We start from the raw sequence: 19,879 nt of genomic DNA, 5'->3' as shown, positions 1-19,879 counted from the left end.
AGCTTATCGTAAAAAAAAAACAGAAAAGGTACATACGAGTATAACATAACCACCACTCTCAATTAACTGTGGTCCGACGCAGTACACAAAAGGCCACGGCGAATATTAAGGTGGATATGGACCGTTGACAAATCAGCTGACATGTAAAGGGAGATACCGTTATAAGTATGGTAGTACCTTTCTCTTTTTTGATTCCCTATATTAGACACACGACTTGACTGAGAGGTTCCATGGGTATCGCGTGGGGCTCAATTTATCAGGGGAGTTAATTCAAATCTTAACAAGATTACATGGTTCCCACCTCAGATTCTTTTAATGCTATACAATTTCATAAATTTGTGTATTTATTCAACTTAGTCATGTATTTATTAGTCCAGGGGCTACATCAAATTGTCATTTACTAAAAACTTTAATCAACTTCCACCAAAAGTCATTCATTAAATCCATTCATTTATTTATACCCTTTGTTGAGACCAAGGAGGTTTAAAGTGAGAGGAGGGAAAGCGCCCTATGCTGGTAATGCATTGAAAGTGATGCCAATCGTTCTTTCTCCAGCAACCTTTTATGACCGCGAATGTCCTTGAACGGCCCACCGGGTATCGCATCGCTTTGGCGCCAGTGGCGTTCCTTTAACCCCCGCAACAAGGTGTTAAGCGTTGTTATGTTACAACAAATGCTCCAGTGCGCCCCGTCATGTACTTATAGTTTTTTCTGAATTATAAATTCACTTCTTTTATTTTTGTTAATTTTTTTCATGTACTTTATGTTACAAATTACAATAAATGCATCTGTGCGCCCAGTCTTTTATACGCCACTGGTACCATCCCCACCAACCACCCTTGTTTAGCAACCTTTTATGGCTCTGCACGATTTGGCGGGTGGCATCACTTTTTCAAACTGGCTTTCCCTCCTCTTACTTTAACCTCCTTGGTTGAGACCAAACACCTCATACACGATTCCTTGTTAAATAAAATTTAAGTGAAGTGTGTTCAATCGTTTTAACTCATTTTTAAACCTTTCCAATGGTACGGCCTGCCGTAAAACTCAATTAAATAAAACATAAGTAACAAAACACAACGTTGGATCCATACATATTTCTTTTTCTGCTCTCTACATAGCAAGTATTTAGGTTGTTATGACATTGATTTGATGGATGTAGATACAGTGTGGAACAAAATGATTGTCATCTAGGTAGCGTTGGAATTTTTGCACATGTAAATTTTCCTGTACCGCTCAACTGTTTTTGAAGTACCTAGCTATTTATACTTCTGTCTATAAATGCCATCAATCGAATTGACAATTATTACAATTTACTAAATAGAATTAACAAACGATAGTGGTCACTTTCAACACTTGCTGTGTTGGCTTCCTTTTCAATTTTAATCTCAACTTTGCATTCATATCATTCCTTCGCTAATACATCACATTTGTAATTTTGATGTATATTTGTGTGTTGGGGTAGTTTTTTTGTATAGCGGTACTTCATATTTTTACAACGGTAGTGCAAAGGTAACTAGATGAAAATCATTTTGTTCCACACTGTACAACTTACCGACGAAGCGTTGGTTACTAATAACAACGGGATGTAAGTAACCACTTACCGCTCTAGGGGAAGTAAGTGACAAAAATTAAACCAAACAAAACACTTGTATGCAATTTGGTAACGTTCTTTCGATTTTTTCAGCAGGCCAAAGCGTTTGCACCATCAGCAACTTCCATTTCTGTTTTTACATTTGTTCAAATTAATTTTGACACGACACTTTTAATATTCACACTTCGTGTGATGATGATGGAAGCCTTAGCAACCGGCAACAGCCTAAATCGATAAAAAAAAAACTATGCAATTCAAAATAACTTTGACAGAGGAAAAAATATTATAAACAATTCGGGAGATAAATATTTACCAGTCTCCGACTCTATTGCTAGCCCTCGTTATCGCTCAGGCGCAAACACGTCCTCGACTGATGAATATTACTTACCTCCCTTAATGTTTAAATAACGATTACTGTTTTTTATCACTATATTTTATAAAATACGATTCATCCGACTAATCTGATAAAAAAGTATTAATAGATGACATTTTGTTCGCAGTGATTTATTTTATTTGTTATATAAGTCCTTATCAACATTAATGACTGATAAAACAGATTTGATGAAATGAACAGTCTCAGACTTAGTTTAATCAAAGTCAGAGACATAAAATGATGAAAATTTTTATAACAGTATTGTTGTTTTTAACAACAGCATTCCTTGCTGAGAGTGCCAAAATTTTGGGTGTATTTCCTGTTCCGGGACGAAGCCACTACATTCTTGGAAGTACCTTGTTAAAAGCACTAGCCGAAAAAGGACATGATGTAACAATGATAAGTTGCTTTGGTGAAAAAGATCCGCCAAAAAATGGAACCTACAGGGATGTAGTCATTTCAGGACTCTTAGAAGCTATGCAAGGTATTGTTTGCTTACGTAAACAAAATATGTTCTTACGCATGTATATTATTCAGGGTCATTAAAATGATTGTCCCATCGCAGTTGGCGTTGAAAACCCACACAAATTTTGGATGTGCCGTCAGCCTCGCAACGTTAGACAAACTAGTAGACAGATTTCCACTACTGCCGGTAGCGCCACCTATCAGCGATATTAGTCTCACTCATGTTATGGGGCTTGCGGCACATTCAACTACGTCTCCAACGCTTACTGCGATAGGAGAATCAATTATAATGACCTATATTTACTTATACCGGATGTCTTGCGAAAAGTTAGGACGAGTATATTTCCTCTTTGTCTTTAACATTACAATTTTTGGATGTGAGTCAGCACATAGGGGAACATCATAATTTAATATAGGCATCACAGGTCACGTCATCACTTTTTTACACAGACATTCCTATTTAGAAAGATGTCCTTTTTCACAGATGATCGTTAACCATGGAGGGTTTCTTTTAAAATTTTGAAGTAGAGATGAGTGAGAAGAGGGGAAAGTCAGGGCTGGAAACAAAATAATGAAATAGTTATTTAAGTAACGTATGGGCCTATGCGGGAAGAGAAATTAATATGTATCACAATTGTATAAAAAATTGCCTAATAATAATGAAGATATAGAACACACTAGTTTTATAAAGTTATATTTTGCAGAAAGGTTTTCATTAAGCGACTTCGGTTCTCTGTGCATTCACATGTTGAAACATGCTAAATTCCCCCTATTTTTTGCTAGGACACCGATATATTTTATATTGTATATTTTCGACCTAGACATAAATTATTATTTTTAGATCATGTAAATAAGGATCAAGTGAATATGTTTGACAGAGAAGCCTCAAATCCTTTTACCACCTCTGTTTTTATCGGATTCATGATGCCTCAAGTTATGGAAATGATTTTGAAACATGAAAATGTTCAGAAATTAATTAATTCAGATGAAAAATTCGATGTTGTCATTGTCGAACAGTTTTTAAATGATGCTCAGAAAGCTCTATCGACACATTTTGGGGCACCTTTAATAACTTTTAATCCTGTAGGGCCAAATTATTGGATAAATCCGTTAGTTGGAAACCCATCACCTTTGTCATACGTTGCCAATGTTATGCTAGATTATACAGCACCGATGACTTTTTCTCAAAGACTAATGAACACTCTTTTGTCCGTTTTCAATGAATTGTTCTACAACCTCTACATGTTCCCTGCGCAAAACAAAATGTTAAAAAAATATTTACCGAACGGACTCGATTTATACGACGTTCTTTATAACACTTCCATTGTTTTGATGAATTCTCATTCGAGTATTAATCAAGCTGTACCCTACGTTCCCAACATGATCGAAATCGGAGGATTCCATGTAAAACCACCAAAAAAGCTACCTAATGATTTACAAGAATTTTTAGATAATTCTAAAAATGGTGTAATATACTTTAGTATGGGTTCGAATTTAAAAAGTGTTGAGTTACCGATTGATAAACGAAATGCTATACTCAGTACGTTTTCAAAACTGAAGGAAAATGTTCTGTGGAAATGGGAAGATGATTCACTCCCAGGACAACCTCCAAATGTGAAATTATCAAAGTGGTTACCGCAACAAGACATTCTTGGTACACTATTTCAATTCGTTCCTCATTTTTATTTTACAAGTTCTCAATTTTTAGCGCACCCAAATGTTAAGCTTTTCATCACTCATGGAGGTTACTTGAGCACCACTGAAACAATTTACCATGGTGTACCCATTTTAGCGATCCCCATCTTTGGTGACCAAAAAATGAATGCTCTAACTGCAGCTAACAGTGGCTACGGGCTCGTGGTTCCATATAGCCAACTCACAGAAGAAAAATTAACTAGTACCATTCATGAAATTTTAAAAAATAATAAGTACAAAATTTTACAAATAAATTTCAGTTGTACTTAATAATCGTTATTGCAGGTATAGAGAAAACGCCAAATTGAGATCTAAATTATTTCATGATCGTCTGGTGAGTCCTATGGATACAGCAATCTACTGGGTCGAATATGTTATTCGTCATAAAGGAGCACCATACTTAAGAGTGGCTGGACTTGATTTACCTTGGTATCAGTACCACTTGTTAGATGTTATTGCTTTCATTGTATTGATTGGATCGTGCTTTTTGTTTACTTTTTATTATTTAACGAAAATTATTTGTAAGAAGTTGTTTTTTAAAAACAGTAGAAAACTCAAAAAACAATAATGTTCACTTATAATTACACGAGAGCTTTTTTTTGTCAAAGTAAACTTGACATGTCAATGAGAATTTTGTTGCCTGGCAATTTAACGAAAAAAACTGCCTCGTCCTACGGACTCGTATTTTTTTCTGGCAGTTTTTTGAGTTTAATTGCCAGATAACAAAACTCGAATTATAAATGTCAAGTTTACTTCTACCCAAAAAAAAAGCTTGAGAGTAATTCGGTAAGACAATTTAATGAATACGTAAATCACTATGATGCAGATCTACTAGAATCAGACTCTTTCAAAAGTTAAGTTCCGTTTTGTCGCTGGAAAAGTTAGGGCAAACTTTTTTCGCTATCATAATGACAAAAACACCGCTGCTCATGGGATTTTTAGTGTATGAATTAAATTGTCACGATAAATTAAATAGGTTTGCAATGTAAAAATTATTTTAATTCACCTTTTTCCACAAAATGTTATAATTCACTCAATATTTGACAATTAATACATCGGTCTCGTCAGTACACGTTAAATTAGACAATCTCAACTACAGTCATACGATAATTCACAATTTTCCAATTTAGCACGTCTTTATTCATTTTAAATACATACATTAAATTTTTTGCCCTTAGGCTACAAATTTTTATAGTTGTTTTATTCAGTTCTGCTGTTCCTTCCTCCCACGGGGACTATCAGAGATTATGGTTTGTTTGTGATGCTAACATTTACCATTTCAGATAATTATGATGTGATTTGTTGTTTGATTATTTTTTGTCTTGTTTGTCCGTTGAGGCGCGAAGCCACGCCCGCGGGCGAACCCCATTGTTCGTCCGCGCTCGCGCTCGATCCCCCACGGTAGTATGTTTTCTCCGGGTCTCCAGTAGTTCGGGTCTTCCGGTTTGGATGGCTATAACTGGCTTTTCTTCCTTTTCTTATTCTTACCCCTGCTATCCTAGTACTATATACAGACTATTTACATATCGTCGTCTACACTAGCAAAGCACGTAACTCCAAAATGCAAAATTTTACAGGAGCAACAATAAACTGTACCAGAAACAAAATTGCATTCTGCTAACCGGCGAGTTCACCTGGAGACAAGAAACCGAATGTAACCGAATTGAATCCAGGTGAACTCGCCGGTTAACAGAATGCAATTTTGTTTCTGGTACAGTTTATTGTTGCTCCTGTAAAATTTTGCATTTTGGAGTTACGTGCTTTGCTAGTGTAGACGACGATATGTACATTTTTGTTTTGTTTTGATTTGTGGTGTTGTCGATGTTTTGATCTTGTTACTTTGTGGCGAATTTATGTGTTTTTCTTATTCCTGCTCCTCGAAGATTTTGAGCCTCATGTATGGTAGCTTGTGTCTTATGTGTACTTGGGCGTTGTGTCTTCTTATTTTGTTAGGTTTTGGGTCAATCTGCTGTGTTGCAGCCGGTACTTGTAGAAGTTGTATGATAGTTTCTCTAGGTGCTCACGCAGCATTTACGTTTCTGTCTCATTGCGCAAGTTGGATATTTTGGTGTATGGGCTAGAGTTAGTTGCAAGCCTCAGACATTTATTTTGTAGTGTTTGTAGGCAATGTAGGGCAGTGTCGCTTACTCCGCACCATACTGGAGCAGCATATGTAATTATTGGTCGTATTATCGTTTTGTATATTCTGGTTTTATTTTCCACATTGAGCTTACTTCTTCTTGTCATTAATGGGTAGAGTGTTTTGAGTGCAGCTTCAGCTTTGGCTTTAGTTTTTCTCAGATGTTGCTTAAAGTTTAGCCTTGAGTCTAGGTGGACCCCAAGGTATTTGACTGTGGGCTGCGGATCTATCTTTTCTCCTTTAACTCTCAGCTTAGTTATTATTTTGTTATTTGTGAATTTCCTTGTAAATATGATTGATATTGATGAGCCATTCACTGTAGTATTTTTCTATTTTGTCCATGTGAATTTGGACTTGTTTGTTGGCGACATCTGCGTAGTAGGATCTCGCGTAGATCGCTGTGTCATCAGCTAATTCAGATAATTCACAATGGGTCTCACGACCTCCACCTCATTCAATCAGTGAAATGGCAAAGCACAGGTCCAGACTCCGGTATCAGCGTTTGCTCAATTGTGGTGGTAGGGGAATATAAATGATAACATCTGACACATCTGTCACGAATCAAGGATAAAACAGTTACTCACCAAGAGCTTCTTTCTTCCTAACCCGATCATTATTATTATTATTAAAAAAGAATATTTGCCGAGCATAAACCTATCTATAACGCAAAAAGCTTTGGTTAATCTAAGACGTAGATTTAAATTAATTTCTGTCCAACATGTTCTTAAACCGTGGACAGTAGATACATTGACAATTTCAGGAGAGGGTTCGTCCCACAAGGTAAATGTTCGATTTGTTAAGAAAAACTGTATTATGGCACTTTTAAAAGATTACTTTGAGTTTTATAGTTGTCGATCAAGAGCAAATTCAAGGAAGTCATCCATTGAGCCCGGGAACAATTGAGCCGTAATTCTAAACATTTGAATTAAGTCAGCTCTATCTTGTCTCTTGCATAAAGGAGGCAATGAAAGTATTTCTAGACGGAGTTTCCTTAAATCTGGTTTCCACCTTGTCACTTCGTGTTGCACCCTGTCTAAAATGTTCTTGTCCTTGATCAAGTTTGGTCTCCACACAGAAAAAGCAAACTCGAGGTAGGATCGGATATACATATGTTGTATAGAGTTTGGATATTAATCTGGTGAAGGATTGTCAAACACACGTTTATGTAGGAGCGGCGATAAGCGATAAGAGCGGCGATAAGATCGAAGAATCATTGTTTTCAAATGGCACTTTGCTCTTATCTCCGCTCTTATCGCAGCTTCAACATAATCGTAGCAATTATACCACCCTCCCTTGCCCCACCCTTAGCAGCTAAGCACTGTTCAGACCGTATCCGTAACAATCACTGAATCACTCCCAGACCCAGATCCTTATGAGATGTCTTAACCAACAATTCGCTTCCGTTTATGAAATATCCGAATTTAGAATTGTTTATACCACAGTGTAATACACAACATTTGGACGTACCTATTTAGAGGAATCTGCTATTTTTTTGCTCCACTGCGTTACAATAATTATTTAGTTTTGCTTGTAGGTCTGTTTTTTTAGATATTTTTATAGATATCACTCGCATATGCAGAGCAACAGTTTCCAATACTAGGTAATAAATCTGTAATGATTTGAATACATTACTTTTTCCGCCAAATATTTGAACTTGCGCAAAACGGTAACAAATGTGGTCGTGATCGTCATCGAATCGGAGGAGCCCTACGTTGTGATTTTCTTTTGGTGGAAAAAGGTTCGGAATGCAAACGGTGAGGGTTCCAGTTGGAAGAGTGCCGCAAATAAAACACACATGTGAGGGACGCAAAATACCTTTTATTAAAAATGCCTGTAATAACTTTGATGAAAAAAAAAAATGAAACGAATCTCAAAAGACAGAAACTAAGTTTGACGAAGTACAAGAAATTAACTAGTTGAGTACATCACAAAAATAAACGACAAGATGAATGCAACAATATTTAAAATAACAGAAAACGGGTACATAACAGACAAAATGACAGGTTAAAGCTTGCAAAACAAGTGAACAAATTATGGTGCAGTTATTACAGACAGGGACGGATGAAAAACCCTCTTCAAAAACCGTATCCCAGGTATTACTCATATTTTACAATTCGATTAATGGCAAAAACAATGTTTAATTTGGAGCTACGCGGTCAAGGTACGCCAACGGGAACTTAGAGCTGGAGGTAACAAACTTTCGGCCGCGAGGGGACTCAGAAGAATAATCTGAATCGGTTTGAGACCAGCGACGTTTCTAGATACTCGGATTAGTAATGAAAGTCGGGCTATTTCACCGACCAAGAAAGAGTGACAGGGCGCCTCGGGGTTGTACGATGAGCTTCCCAAGCCGCTTCGAGCAGAGCTTGCTCCGCCTTCCCCAACCAACCGTTTACCGACAAAAACCTAAGATCTCTAGAACCGCGACGAAGGTTTCACGTCAGCATCCCAGAGCCGCATCGAGCAGGGCTTAGGTCCGCCTCCGCTAACGGCCGTAACTTAACCGTGGCCTCCCCAGAAATTTACTAGACAACCCCACGACTTCCTGATTGAAACCTAACTCCCATAGTGGCACACTTACAACATTTTACTTTAACTCTTCCGAAATCTAGCGGTGCTTAACAACAATATAAAGAAAACCCGAGTTTAATTCAATCGAACAACGCGTAACATTAAACGATGCGAAAATTCAACAAAATAAAGCGCAACATTAAACAATGATCAAATAAACAAAACAAAACGCAGCATTAAACAAGGATAACATAAGCAAAAACAAACCGCAACATTAAACAATGAGGAAATAAAAGAGAACAAAACGTGAAGTTAAATAACGATAAAATAGAACCACTTTAAATGTCACAAATATCAGTAAACAACATAAATCACGAATACAATAATCGCTGGTAATGTTAAACAAAAAGAAAATGGCGGGTCGAGTGCCGTTAGAAAATGTAAGTGAAGAAAAAAACAAAATGGACGCACGCGGTTCGGGCGACGGCTCCGAATTTTCGAAATTACCAGATTGTTAAAAAAATGAACCTCCCGGAAGAAAGATAACGCTTAAAATTAACGAATGGGCGCTTCTTAAAACAACAGCATGCAACAAAATGAAATCTACAACATACCCTTACCACGTGGTCCTGGTCCCAAAAACAAAACACAAAAAGAGGCAACGAAAGTGGGATAAATTACCCAGGTGAATTAAAAAAACGCCGGATTCTTCACGGGGACACAAATATCTACTCGGAACGGTAGTGTAATCGGTTCAGATGTAACTTACAGTTTTTTTGGAATATTGGATCGCTCTTCGCAAGGTCTGTTCGTTTCGAAAAACCAAACCAAATTAACCTACCCCCTTCAACTACCCGCGCGAGAGACCGTTTCACCCCCGCTACATTTCCGCTTTTCAACAAATTGGCCAACTCCCCAGGATTGCCAACCCCATCCCTTAGTTCCTAATCTAGCCGCTAGTACCTCCACATTTGGCGCGCTCTCGTGGCGGCACCGAGAATTAAAATTTAAATTTTAAACTGGGTCACTACAAAATCACTTGTATATCACTTGTACAGGGTATTATAAATGATTGTCCCATCGCAGTTGACGTTGGTGACGTAGTTGAATGTACCGCAAGCCTCATAACATGAGTGAGACTAGTATCGCCGATAGGTGGCGCTGCTGGCGGTAATTAAAATCTGTCTACTAGTTTGTCTAACGTTGCGAGGTTGTATCATGACGATGGGCTCCAACCATGGGCGTCGTCTTCAGGGCGCTACATTCCGGTGTTGCATTGCATGTCCCGGTAGCACCTGTAATAGCCTCAGTGTGCAGTTTAGGATGCACAGCTGGCCCGCAAACTTACATTTAATTACGTTCAAATCAGTGGCGGCTCGTACTGTAAAAATGTGGGAGTAGTACATGACAATTTCAAATTATTCTTGTCAAAAATATGGCACCTTCAGTTTTTGATAAATATAGAATCGTCTTACTTGCTTCTGAAGGTTGTCTAAACCGCGACCATGTTAATCTTTTGCTTTTGAACCCTGCCTCCGCAGCTGGGATTTACCCCACCCGTATGACACGGATAGATTAAAATAATTTTGACAGTAGTAAAAAATAATCCTAAAGTTTGCTTTACAATTGAATGTCATTTATGTCACATTGACGACCAAAGTATTTTGGCCGCCATAGTACCAGTTACTAAAATAGGTTTATAGGTTAAAAATGACTAACTACGCATGTGTCTTACAAAACCATTTATTTTTGCATCAGAATAGATACCTACTTACAGTAAAATTAAAAAAAAAAATAAACCAAAGAAAAAATTTAAAAAAACGCTCCAACATTCTATTGATACAGAAAATCCATCCGACGTTCTTTAGCACTAGCGAACTTGTCAATAACCCTTTGATTAAAATCGGGGATGCTTTCGATTAGGTCCCTTTCTTTAGAAAGCATTGCTAACGCAGAAAGTCTTTCTTGGCTCATGGTGTTCCTTAAAAAAGTTTTAATCCTTTTGAGGGTCGAAAAGCATCGTTCTGCTTCAGCTGAAGCCATAGAAATTGTAATTAAAATTTTTAAAAGTTTTTCACTTTCACTGAAGGTCGCACTTAACTCATTGTTTTGAGCGATAAAGTCATATAATACAAGTAGACCCGAAATTGACCTAAATTCTTTTGTTTCGTAAATTACGGTCAATTCGGTTCTAAGTTTTTGTCCATTAAAAAAGGGATAAACTTTAATTGTTTCTTGAAAATTCTTTTCGGGAAATCAATTGCTATATTGACTATGTTTTTCCGGAAAAAACAGAGTTGCTGCGATTAAGTGGCCAGTAAAGCTGAAGCGTTCTTTGGCTTGACACACAATAATATCACAAACTTCTTTTGCTTCTCGAGCGTATTCCTCACACTTATCGGTCTTACGTCGTTTTGAAGTTGATGGTTCATTGGTCTCGGGAAATTCGGGGATATTATTTCTAATCTGTAATAACTGATTTTCATATGATAATATATTTTTGTTGGCAATAACAGGATCAATTTCTCTTGCTTGAAATTTTGCAAATAATATGTCTACATGGGGCATTATCTTGTAAAATAAATTTAGCCAGCAAACGAAACTATTGCTGGTAAGAATTTTTAAATGGCTGATGCTTGGTTGATAGTACTGGCATTTTTACTTTGATTTAAAATTTTTCGCATTGTTTCTATAATATCCTTCCTGTGTTCAAATACAGTGCAGACAACTCTGGAGTTAAAATTCCACCTCGTCGGAGCCGAACGTGGCAAACGTTTTTTAACTGTTTCATCCAATACTGCAGTTTGTTGAGGACTATTTGAAAAAAATGTACAAATTCCTTGCAAGTTTGCGAAAAATATACGGACATTGGTGTTTGCAGAAGCAGCATTTAATAACATGACCAAATTCAACTGATGTGCATAACAATGTACGTAGGCAGCGTGTTCATAAGTTTGTTTTACAATTGCTTGCACATTTGAGACATCACTGGTTTCGTCAGCTATTACAGCCAAGTAATCGGCTTCATTAATTTCCTTAGAAATTTCTTCTTGACACACACTAAACATTGTTAGCAAAATTTCATTTTGGACAGTTTTTGACGTTTGAACGTATGTAATATATTATGCATATTACATACAATTAAATCGAATATATTAATATACGAAAATTACTTTCCTAAATATTTTTTGTTATTATTTTTGGGGGTTGCGCAAACCATAGGTAAAGCCGCCATTGGTTCAAATGTAGGCTACTATTGTTGCAGCGGCTTAGTCAATCTCTTCAGAGCTATATTTGCCGATATCGGCAAGTTAACATTATCCTTGTTTACAATGGACAATGGACGTATCATCAGCATACAAAAAACAGAAAGCATCATCATTCATCAAACACCAAGTCAACATCGTTATTATAAACGGGGGAACAGAACAGGTCTCACGATCAATCCCTGTGGAAGTCCCACTGCAGTAAATAATACATTGAACTCGATATCTGATATTACCGTATTACATATTGTGGTATCTGACCCATACAAACTACATATTCTTGTACAGATAACAGTGATGTAATTCGCAAAAACAGGTGAACTAGCGTTTCCAAAAAGCTGTCTGTTGATGGTATCTGTTTGTTGTTTTTGAAGACCTTGAAAGAGTTATGATGTCATCAGAGGATTTTTAAATGGCGATGTAGTATTTTTACTACCGTTTTTAATAGATCTTCTAATTGTCTACCCGACGGTTGAAAAAAAGTTCACTTTACATAAGAAATTTTCTGAAAAAAAAATCTTTTTTTTATAACATAATAACTTTTTCGAGGTCATCGAAAAGACCAAAAAGAAAATATCAGCAGAAATCATTTTTAAAACACAAATTGACTTGTCTTTAGATTTTTTTCAAAAGTTATGCGTTTTGTTTTCATTTGGCTGTTTCCAGACTTTTACAAGATACATTTTTTTCGATTTCTTTTTTGTCTTTAAATATGTAAAATGAATCTATTTTTAAATTAAATATTCACTTGATTCATTTATAGATGTCCACTTCGTTTCTAAATATGAAATATAATTTTTTTCTAACACTAATATCTTATACTGTTTCCATGGTGCATTTGAGCTCACACTTTATGTTTCCCATAAAATACGCTTTTCTCTATAAGACACGTCGTCAATAGCAACGTATCTTATAGAGTCATAAAATACGCTCACACATATTGTTCAAGTAACATTTTATTCATCATTTTTACAGTAATTATCACAAAAGTGAAAAGTACAATTATTGAATTGGAACTGCCACATTAGCTTCGTGCTCTTGTTCCTAACATCTTCTTCTGTTTCATCCAATGCAAGTGCCCGGCCATCGAAAACTGGCAATCTTTACATTTTCTTCAAATGATTCTTGCCGTAGTGTGAATTAACTTTTAATGAAGTTCTAGACACTTACCCCATATCAAGAAAAGCCAAAATGACATCTTCCGTTACCTCCGTGATGCTTTTTTTATTGTTCCGGCCTTGAAACGAAACATACACCGTTTCGTATGCACTTTTAGACTTCATTGGTAACAAATTGCCCCTCTTTTCTTATTTCTTCTGGAACGTTTTGGCACATTTCACGATGAAAATTGTTTTTTTCCAAATTTGTTGATATTATTACCATAGTACCCACGGCAACCTCCGCATTTTGTGTCTTGTGACACGCCTCGAATAATTTCTGAATTTATTAAAATTTCTGATTAGATGTTAGTATTAGAAAAAATCTTGAAGACAACAGGTGTTTTATAGTTTAAAAATCTCGATCTATTAAATCCTCGCTCCCTGCGGTCGCTCTGATTTAAACTACGATCTCGATTTTTAAATCGTCTATTAAAACACTTGTTGTCTTAATAGATATATTAATCATATTGTTACGTATGATGTCGATATTGAAGTTCTCGAAGGACCGTTTTAGTTTGTTTAAGGTATAAACGTTTGCCAAAGGGCCGTGAATTGAAACGACGTGTTGTTTCGTGAGATGTTTAATGTTATCTGTTCCTTATCTGTTTGTTCTTACAAAAAACTTACTAGCAAAAAAGGAGCTGACCTGCTGGCAGATAGGAACGATACCGGCTAATAAGGTCGATATGAAAAATTTAACATGAGCTCAACCATGCCGCCCCCGTTGAACTATTTAGAATAGTTTAACAAAAATTGAAATTCTATTGTTACATGGTGTAAACAATTTTAAATTAAAGAAAATTCTACTAGCTATGAACAATATGGTACAAATTCAGTAGCACTTTACACAATGGATTGCACATTGTTTTCTTGTTATTTACCACTCTCACTTCACTGCACTTTGTCGTCAGCCTCTTCGTGGATGTTGTCCATGGGCAGGATGGAGATTCTGTTCATCGCTCGTTTCAGGATGCCGGAAGTTGTTTTTATGGAAACAACTCGAGTGATTCCATCTTTGCCTGGATGAAGTTGGATTATCCTCCCGAGAAGCCACTGTTGAGGAGGGAGGTTGTCTTCGTTGATGAGGACCATTGATCCTGGCTGTACTGTGGCTGGTGGTCGATTCCATTTTGATCGTTGATGTAATGACGTCAAATATTCTTTACGCCAACGAGTCCAAAAATGCTGACGTATTTGTTCAGTGTACCGCCAGTGTGATAGACGGTTTTTTGGCAGTGATGACAGGATCGGTTCTACTGGAGCCATCAGTGGTTCTCCAACCAAGAAGTGCCCGGGTGTTAGGACCAGGAGGTCGTTAGGATCGTTCGAGGCGGGACATAAAGGTCTGGAGTTAAGGCAAGCCTCGATTCTTGCTAAGACCGTATACATTTCTTCAAAATTAAGACTCGTATCTCCTACCACGCGTTTAAAATGTCGTTCGACGGACTTGACGTTGGCTTCCCATAAGCCACCGAATGTGGGAGAACGTGGTGGAATAAAGTGCCATGAAATATTGCACGGTGTCAAGGCATCGGTAACATTTTGAAAGTTAACGGATTTAAAAAAGTTGCATAACTCTTTATCGGCGCCCTTAAAGTTCGTTGCATTATCCGAAAAGAGATCGGTAACATGACCACGTCTCGAAATAAAGCGTTTTAATGCTGCTAAAAATGATTCCGATGTTAAATTTCCAACCAATTCTAAATGAATTGCTTTGGTCACAAGGCAAATAAACAGTGCTATGTAAACTTTCGTTTTTCTCAGTTTTCCACGACCACTTTCTTCCTTTATTAAAATAGGACCTATATAGTCGATGCCGGTTTTGACAAAAGGTCGTGCTGGTTCGAGCCTTTGTTTTGGTAAATCGCCCATAGTTTGGTTGAAAAATTTTGGCTGAGCGCGAAAACATTTTATACATTTATGTAAAATATTCCGAACTATGTTACGACCCGAAATAATCCAAAATTTTTGTCTTAGGGACGTCAATGTGGCTTGAGCGCCGGCGTGGAGCTGTCTTTCATGTTCCTGAATTATTAATAACCTTGTTACGTGGTGTTTGGCTGGTAAAATTAAAGGATACTTTTTATCATAGGTGATTGATGAATGTTTGATACGTCCACCTACTCTAATAAGGCCGTCTTCGTCTAAGATCGGGTTTAACAAATATAGACAGCTTTGTCTTTTGACGTAGTTATTTTCGCTCAAAGCCTTTAACTCTGGTTTGAATGAATCACGTTGAATTAATTTGATAATTGCTATTTGAGCATCATTTAGTTCCGACGTCGTTAGAGGACCAGTGAGCTTAGAGTTTTTGCTTCTACAGTTATGTGCAACTCTTTTTATAAATGCCACTACTCCCTGTAATTTTATAAATTTTGAAAAATTTGTTAAAAATTCATCCTCCTTGACATTCGCAAACAAAATTTTGTTTGTTGATTTTCGTTTTTCCGGTATATTTTCCGAATCGAAATTAACCGAGGATTTAGGCCATTTATTTTCCGGCAACCTTAACCACTCGGGGCCGTGCCACCAGAGATCGTTTGTCTTTAATTAATTAGATGACATACCTCTAGAGACAATGTCTGCGCGGTTATATTTTGTGCTAATGTGCCTCCACTCATTTAATTCTGACAAGGACTGTATTTCGCTTACGCGATTAGCTACAAAAATGTTCCTTGTGTTTGGAGGTGCCGCAATCCAGGATAAAACTATGGAAGAGTCCGTCCAAAAATATCGTTGATCAATATTTAAATTTAAAATTGGCAAAACCTTTTGCATTAAACGTAAACTAAAAGTAAACCGCCACATAAAAGTAAACCGCCACATAATTCTAGACGTGGTATTGTTAATGTCTTTAATGGGGCTACTCTTGATTTACTGCACAAAAGATTTGTTGAACCGTTACCATACGAATCGACGCTTCTTATAAAAATAGTCGCTCCGTAAGCTGATTGTGAGCTGTCGCAAAAACCGTGTATTTCAAACTTTGCTGCAGGAAACAGGGTTAAAATTTTTCTGTTAACTTTAATATTGTTTACATTCATTAAATCTGAAATAAATTGGGTCCACATTTGATGCAACTCGTCTGGTACTCTCTCATCCCAAGAAAGTCTCAAACTCCACATTTTTTGCAATATGAGTTTAGCTTTAAATATAATTGGTGAAATTAAACCCAATGGGTCCCATAATTGCGCAATGGCTGATAACATTAATCTTTTTGTTGCGGTTTCGTTTTTGTACTTTAGATTGACTTGATATGTAAGCAAATCCTTATTGTAATCCCAAACAACACCTAGGGTTTTTGTTTGTTGGTCATCACTTAGATCAATTGGTTTTTCATTGTTTTGTGCTGAAGACATTAATTCTACACTGGTTGACGCCCATTTGGACATTTCAAACCCAGCTTTGTTTAAAATATGACTGATTTCTTCTTTTAATTTGGTGGCTTCTTGCACAGAAGATGCTCCAGTAAGCAAATCATCCATGTAAAAGTCACGCAATATGATTTCACTCGCCGTTGGAAAATGATCCTTTTCTTCAAGCGCGGCTTGCTGCAGACAGCGTACCGCCAAAAATGGTGCACAGGTCGTACCGTACGTTACTGTTAATAAGCGATAAGTTAAAATAGAATCTTCCGGATTTTCTTGCCATAGAATTCTTTGATACTCGCAGTGCTCAGGATCAACTTTAATTTGTCGATACATTTTAACTATATCACCGGTAAACGCTACTTCAAATGTACGGAATCGAGTTAATATTGAGAACAAGTCTTGTTGGATTGTGGGTCCCGTACAAAGAATATTATTTAAGCTTTTGCCGTTGGATGTTTTTGCACTCGCGTCAAAAACTACTCTGAGTTTACCTGACGATTGTTTGAATACTTCGTGATGCGGCAAATAGCAACCGAAATTATTGTTTGCGTAATCGTTTGGAACTAATGAAACTAATAATGGTTGGTTTTTAAATTTGTGCTCGAGGGAATGTAACCGTTTTATTGCTATTTCTTTTGAAGAACCGAGTTCGTTATTTTCTTTAACGAATGGCAATTTGACGATAAACCTTCCCTGATAATCACGTTTGTAGTTACTTAAGAAGTGTATTTCGCACAAATCTTCTTGTGGTGACCAGTTACTTTTTGATTTGTACTCTTCAATTTCCCAAAATTTTTGAAGTTGGTTTTTGACTGTGTTGTTCGTAATCAAGGTTATGTTACTGACGTTTGTTAGCGAGTTTTTCGAGATTTCGCCGCCAACCAACCAGCCGAGAGATGTTTCTATCAGGTGGGGTTGTCCCGGTGCTGATATTTTTCCTGAACCTAATAATTTCCAGAAGAGTCCGGCCCCAAGTAATAAGTCTATTGGACATGGTTTATAGAAATTGGGGTCCGCTAACTGAATATCTTCCGGAATGTTAATGTTTAAATTCTTTACAGAATACTCAGGAATATTTCCAGTGATTTTTGGTAAAACTAAACACGAAATTTCTGACGAAAACGTATTTGCTCGCGATTTTATTGTTACCGTAGTTGATTGCTTTGAAGTGATAATTTTTTGATTTTTTCCTTGTATGGAAATATTGTTGTTACTCAAGTTCAAATTTAATTTTTTCGCTAAAGATTCCGTTATTATGTTGCTTTGTGAACCTACGTCCAGCAAGGCACGACATTTATGGAAATTATTTTTATTGTTTTTGACATAAATTAATGCCGTCGAAAGCAAAACGACCTTATGTGGTCCGTTACCCTTTTCCAGTTCGTTCACTCGAGGAGTTGCTAAATTACACGTTCCTTGTTCAATTGAATTTAGGACAACGTCTTGTTGGTGAAGAAGACTGTTATGGTTTTGATGGCAATATTTGCATTTGAATTTAGACCTACAATCCGCTGTTGAATGATTCGGTCTTAAACAATTTTTACACAAATTTCTGTTATTAACATTTTGAATTTTGTCATGGTGCGAAAGATTCAAAAATTCTGCACATTTGTAAATTGTATGGGTAGGATTTCTGCAGTAATAACATGAGAACTGTTTGTTGTCTACCTGAATCTGAGTCACTGAGCATGCTTTGGTGTCTTTACTCGCGTTGGGATTGCATTTTGATGAAGTGGGCTGTTTACTCACATTGAATTTGTTTAAATTTTCTAGAGCTTCTAGAGTTAGACATCTTTGTTCTAAAAATTCGATTAAGCTAGTTAATGCTGGAACTTCAGTTTTTAATTTGGACTGCCATTCCCGATTTGTTCCGTAATCTAATTTTTCGATTATTATCGGCACTAATAAGGCATCCCATTTGTCCGTTGGTTGTTTCAAAATTTTTAACGCTTAGTTAGTGTTGACATCATTAATTAATTGTCTCAATGCCGTATTTGAGGCTTTCGAAATTTTGTGAATTGATAAAATTGAATTGACATGTTCTTGAACGATTAATCGAAGATTGTTGTATCGTTTTTCGAGAAGCTCCCACGCTACTTGGTAGTTACCTGAGGAAATTGATAATGCTTCTACTGTACTGAAAGCATCTCCCTTTAAACATGATTTCAAATAATGGAATTTTTGACAATTATTTAAATCCGTTCTCGTATGTATTAAAGTTTGAAACGTGTCGTGGAAACTAGTCCAGTTTGAATAGTTTCCGGAAAAGCTTGGTAGATTTAGATCCGGTAGTTTTACCGATACTTCTGATGGCGTTACTACTGGTTGCGATCCGTTTTCCGACGCGATGGATTGTTTATCTACAAATTTAGCTATTTTTGCTAATAAATTGTAATAAAGAGTTTCAAAATTGATCCATTCGGTTGCAACTGCTTTGCTTTGGTCGCGAGAGGTACTGAGAGGTTCGATTTCCGATTGAATTTTATCGAACTCTTTGTACGCCGATATTAAGTCGGGTCTACGTAATCTTAGTTGATCCAAATCATCACCTTCCTTGAAATTGTTTATTATTTCTTTCATTCGATTCAATTTTGCTTTTATTCTATCACGCTCGACGGTTAACTCTGCTAAGTCCGGCATTGTCGCAATTTTTTGATTCATTTACTTCAAATTATACGGTACAACGCAAGAATCCAGGGGGTAATTTGGAGGGTTGAAGGGGGAAGAACCACCGACCTTGTGCCGTCTCCTACGTCTTGGTGATGAACTGCTTTTTCCCTTTTGATTAAATGACTTCTTCGATTTCTGTTTTTGCGGGTTCTTGGTATCCTGATTCGGGTGGGTTTTTTCGTAATCCGGCTCGAAGGACCAATGTTACGTATGATGTCGATATTGAAGTTCTCGAAGGACCGTTTTAGTTTGTTTAAGGTATAAACGTTTGCCAAAGGGCCGTGAATTGAAACGATGTGTTGTTTCGTGAGATGTTTAATGTTATCTGTTCCTTATCTGTTTGTTCTTACAAAAAACTTACTAGCAAAAAAGGAGCTGACCTGCTGGCAGATAGGAACGATACCGGCTAATAAGGTCGATATGAAAAATTTAACATGAGCTCAACCACATATTGTCACATTATAATATTACCTTGAAGAAAATTATTAAAGCCCTGAATTGAATAAAAATATGTTCAATGTATCACAATAATGATAAGCACTTTAGTTTATCTCTACATTTTAGAAAATACCATTCACTCAACAATGATAAAAATATTATTAACAGATGATGTTTATTTAAAGTTGTTACATAAGTC

General features: G+C 36.7%; 1 protein-coding gene across 1 annotated transcript; it reads left to right on the top strand.

Moving 5' to 3' along the window:
• Positions 1–2,147: 2,147 nt before the first annotated feature.
• Positions 2,148–5,314, top strand: LOC138125214 (UDP-glycosyltransferase UGT5-like). Its single transcript, XM_069040412.1, has 4 exons — positions 2,148–2,448; positions 3,271–4,083; positions 4,138–4,357; positions 4,410–5,314. The coding sequence occupies exons 1-4, from the start codon at positions 2,202–2,204 to the stop codon at positions 4,690–4,692; spliced, it is 1,563 nt and encodes a 520-aa protein (XP_068896513.1). The 5' UTR covers positions 2,148–2,201; the 3' UTR covers positions 4,693–5,314.
• The last annotated feature ends 14,565 nt before the right edge of the window (positions 5,315–19,879 follow it).

This window comes from Tenebrio molitor, chromosome 3 (genome assembly GCF_963966145.1).
Source record: "Tenebrio molitor chromosome 3, icTenMoli1.1, whole genome shotgun sequence".
NCBI lineage: Eukaryota > Metazoa > Arthropoda > Insecta > Coleoptera > Tenebrionidae > Tenebrio > Tenebrio molitor.
This window is presented reverse-complemented; position numbering and strand designations above follow the sequence as displayed.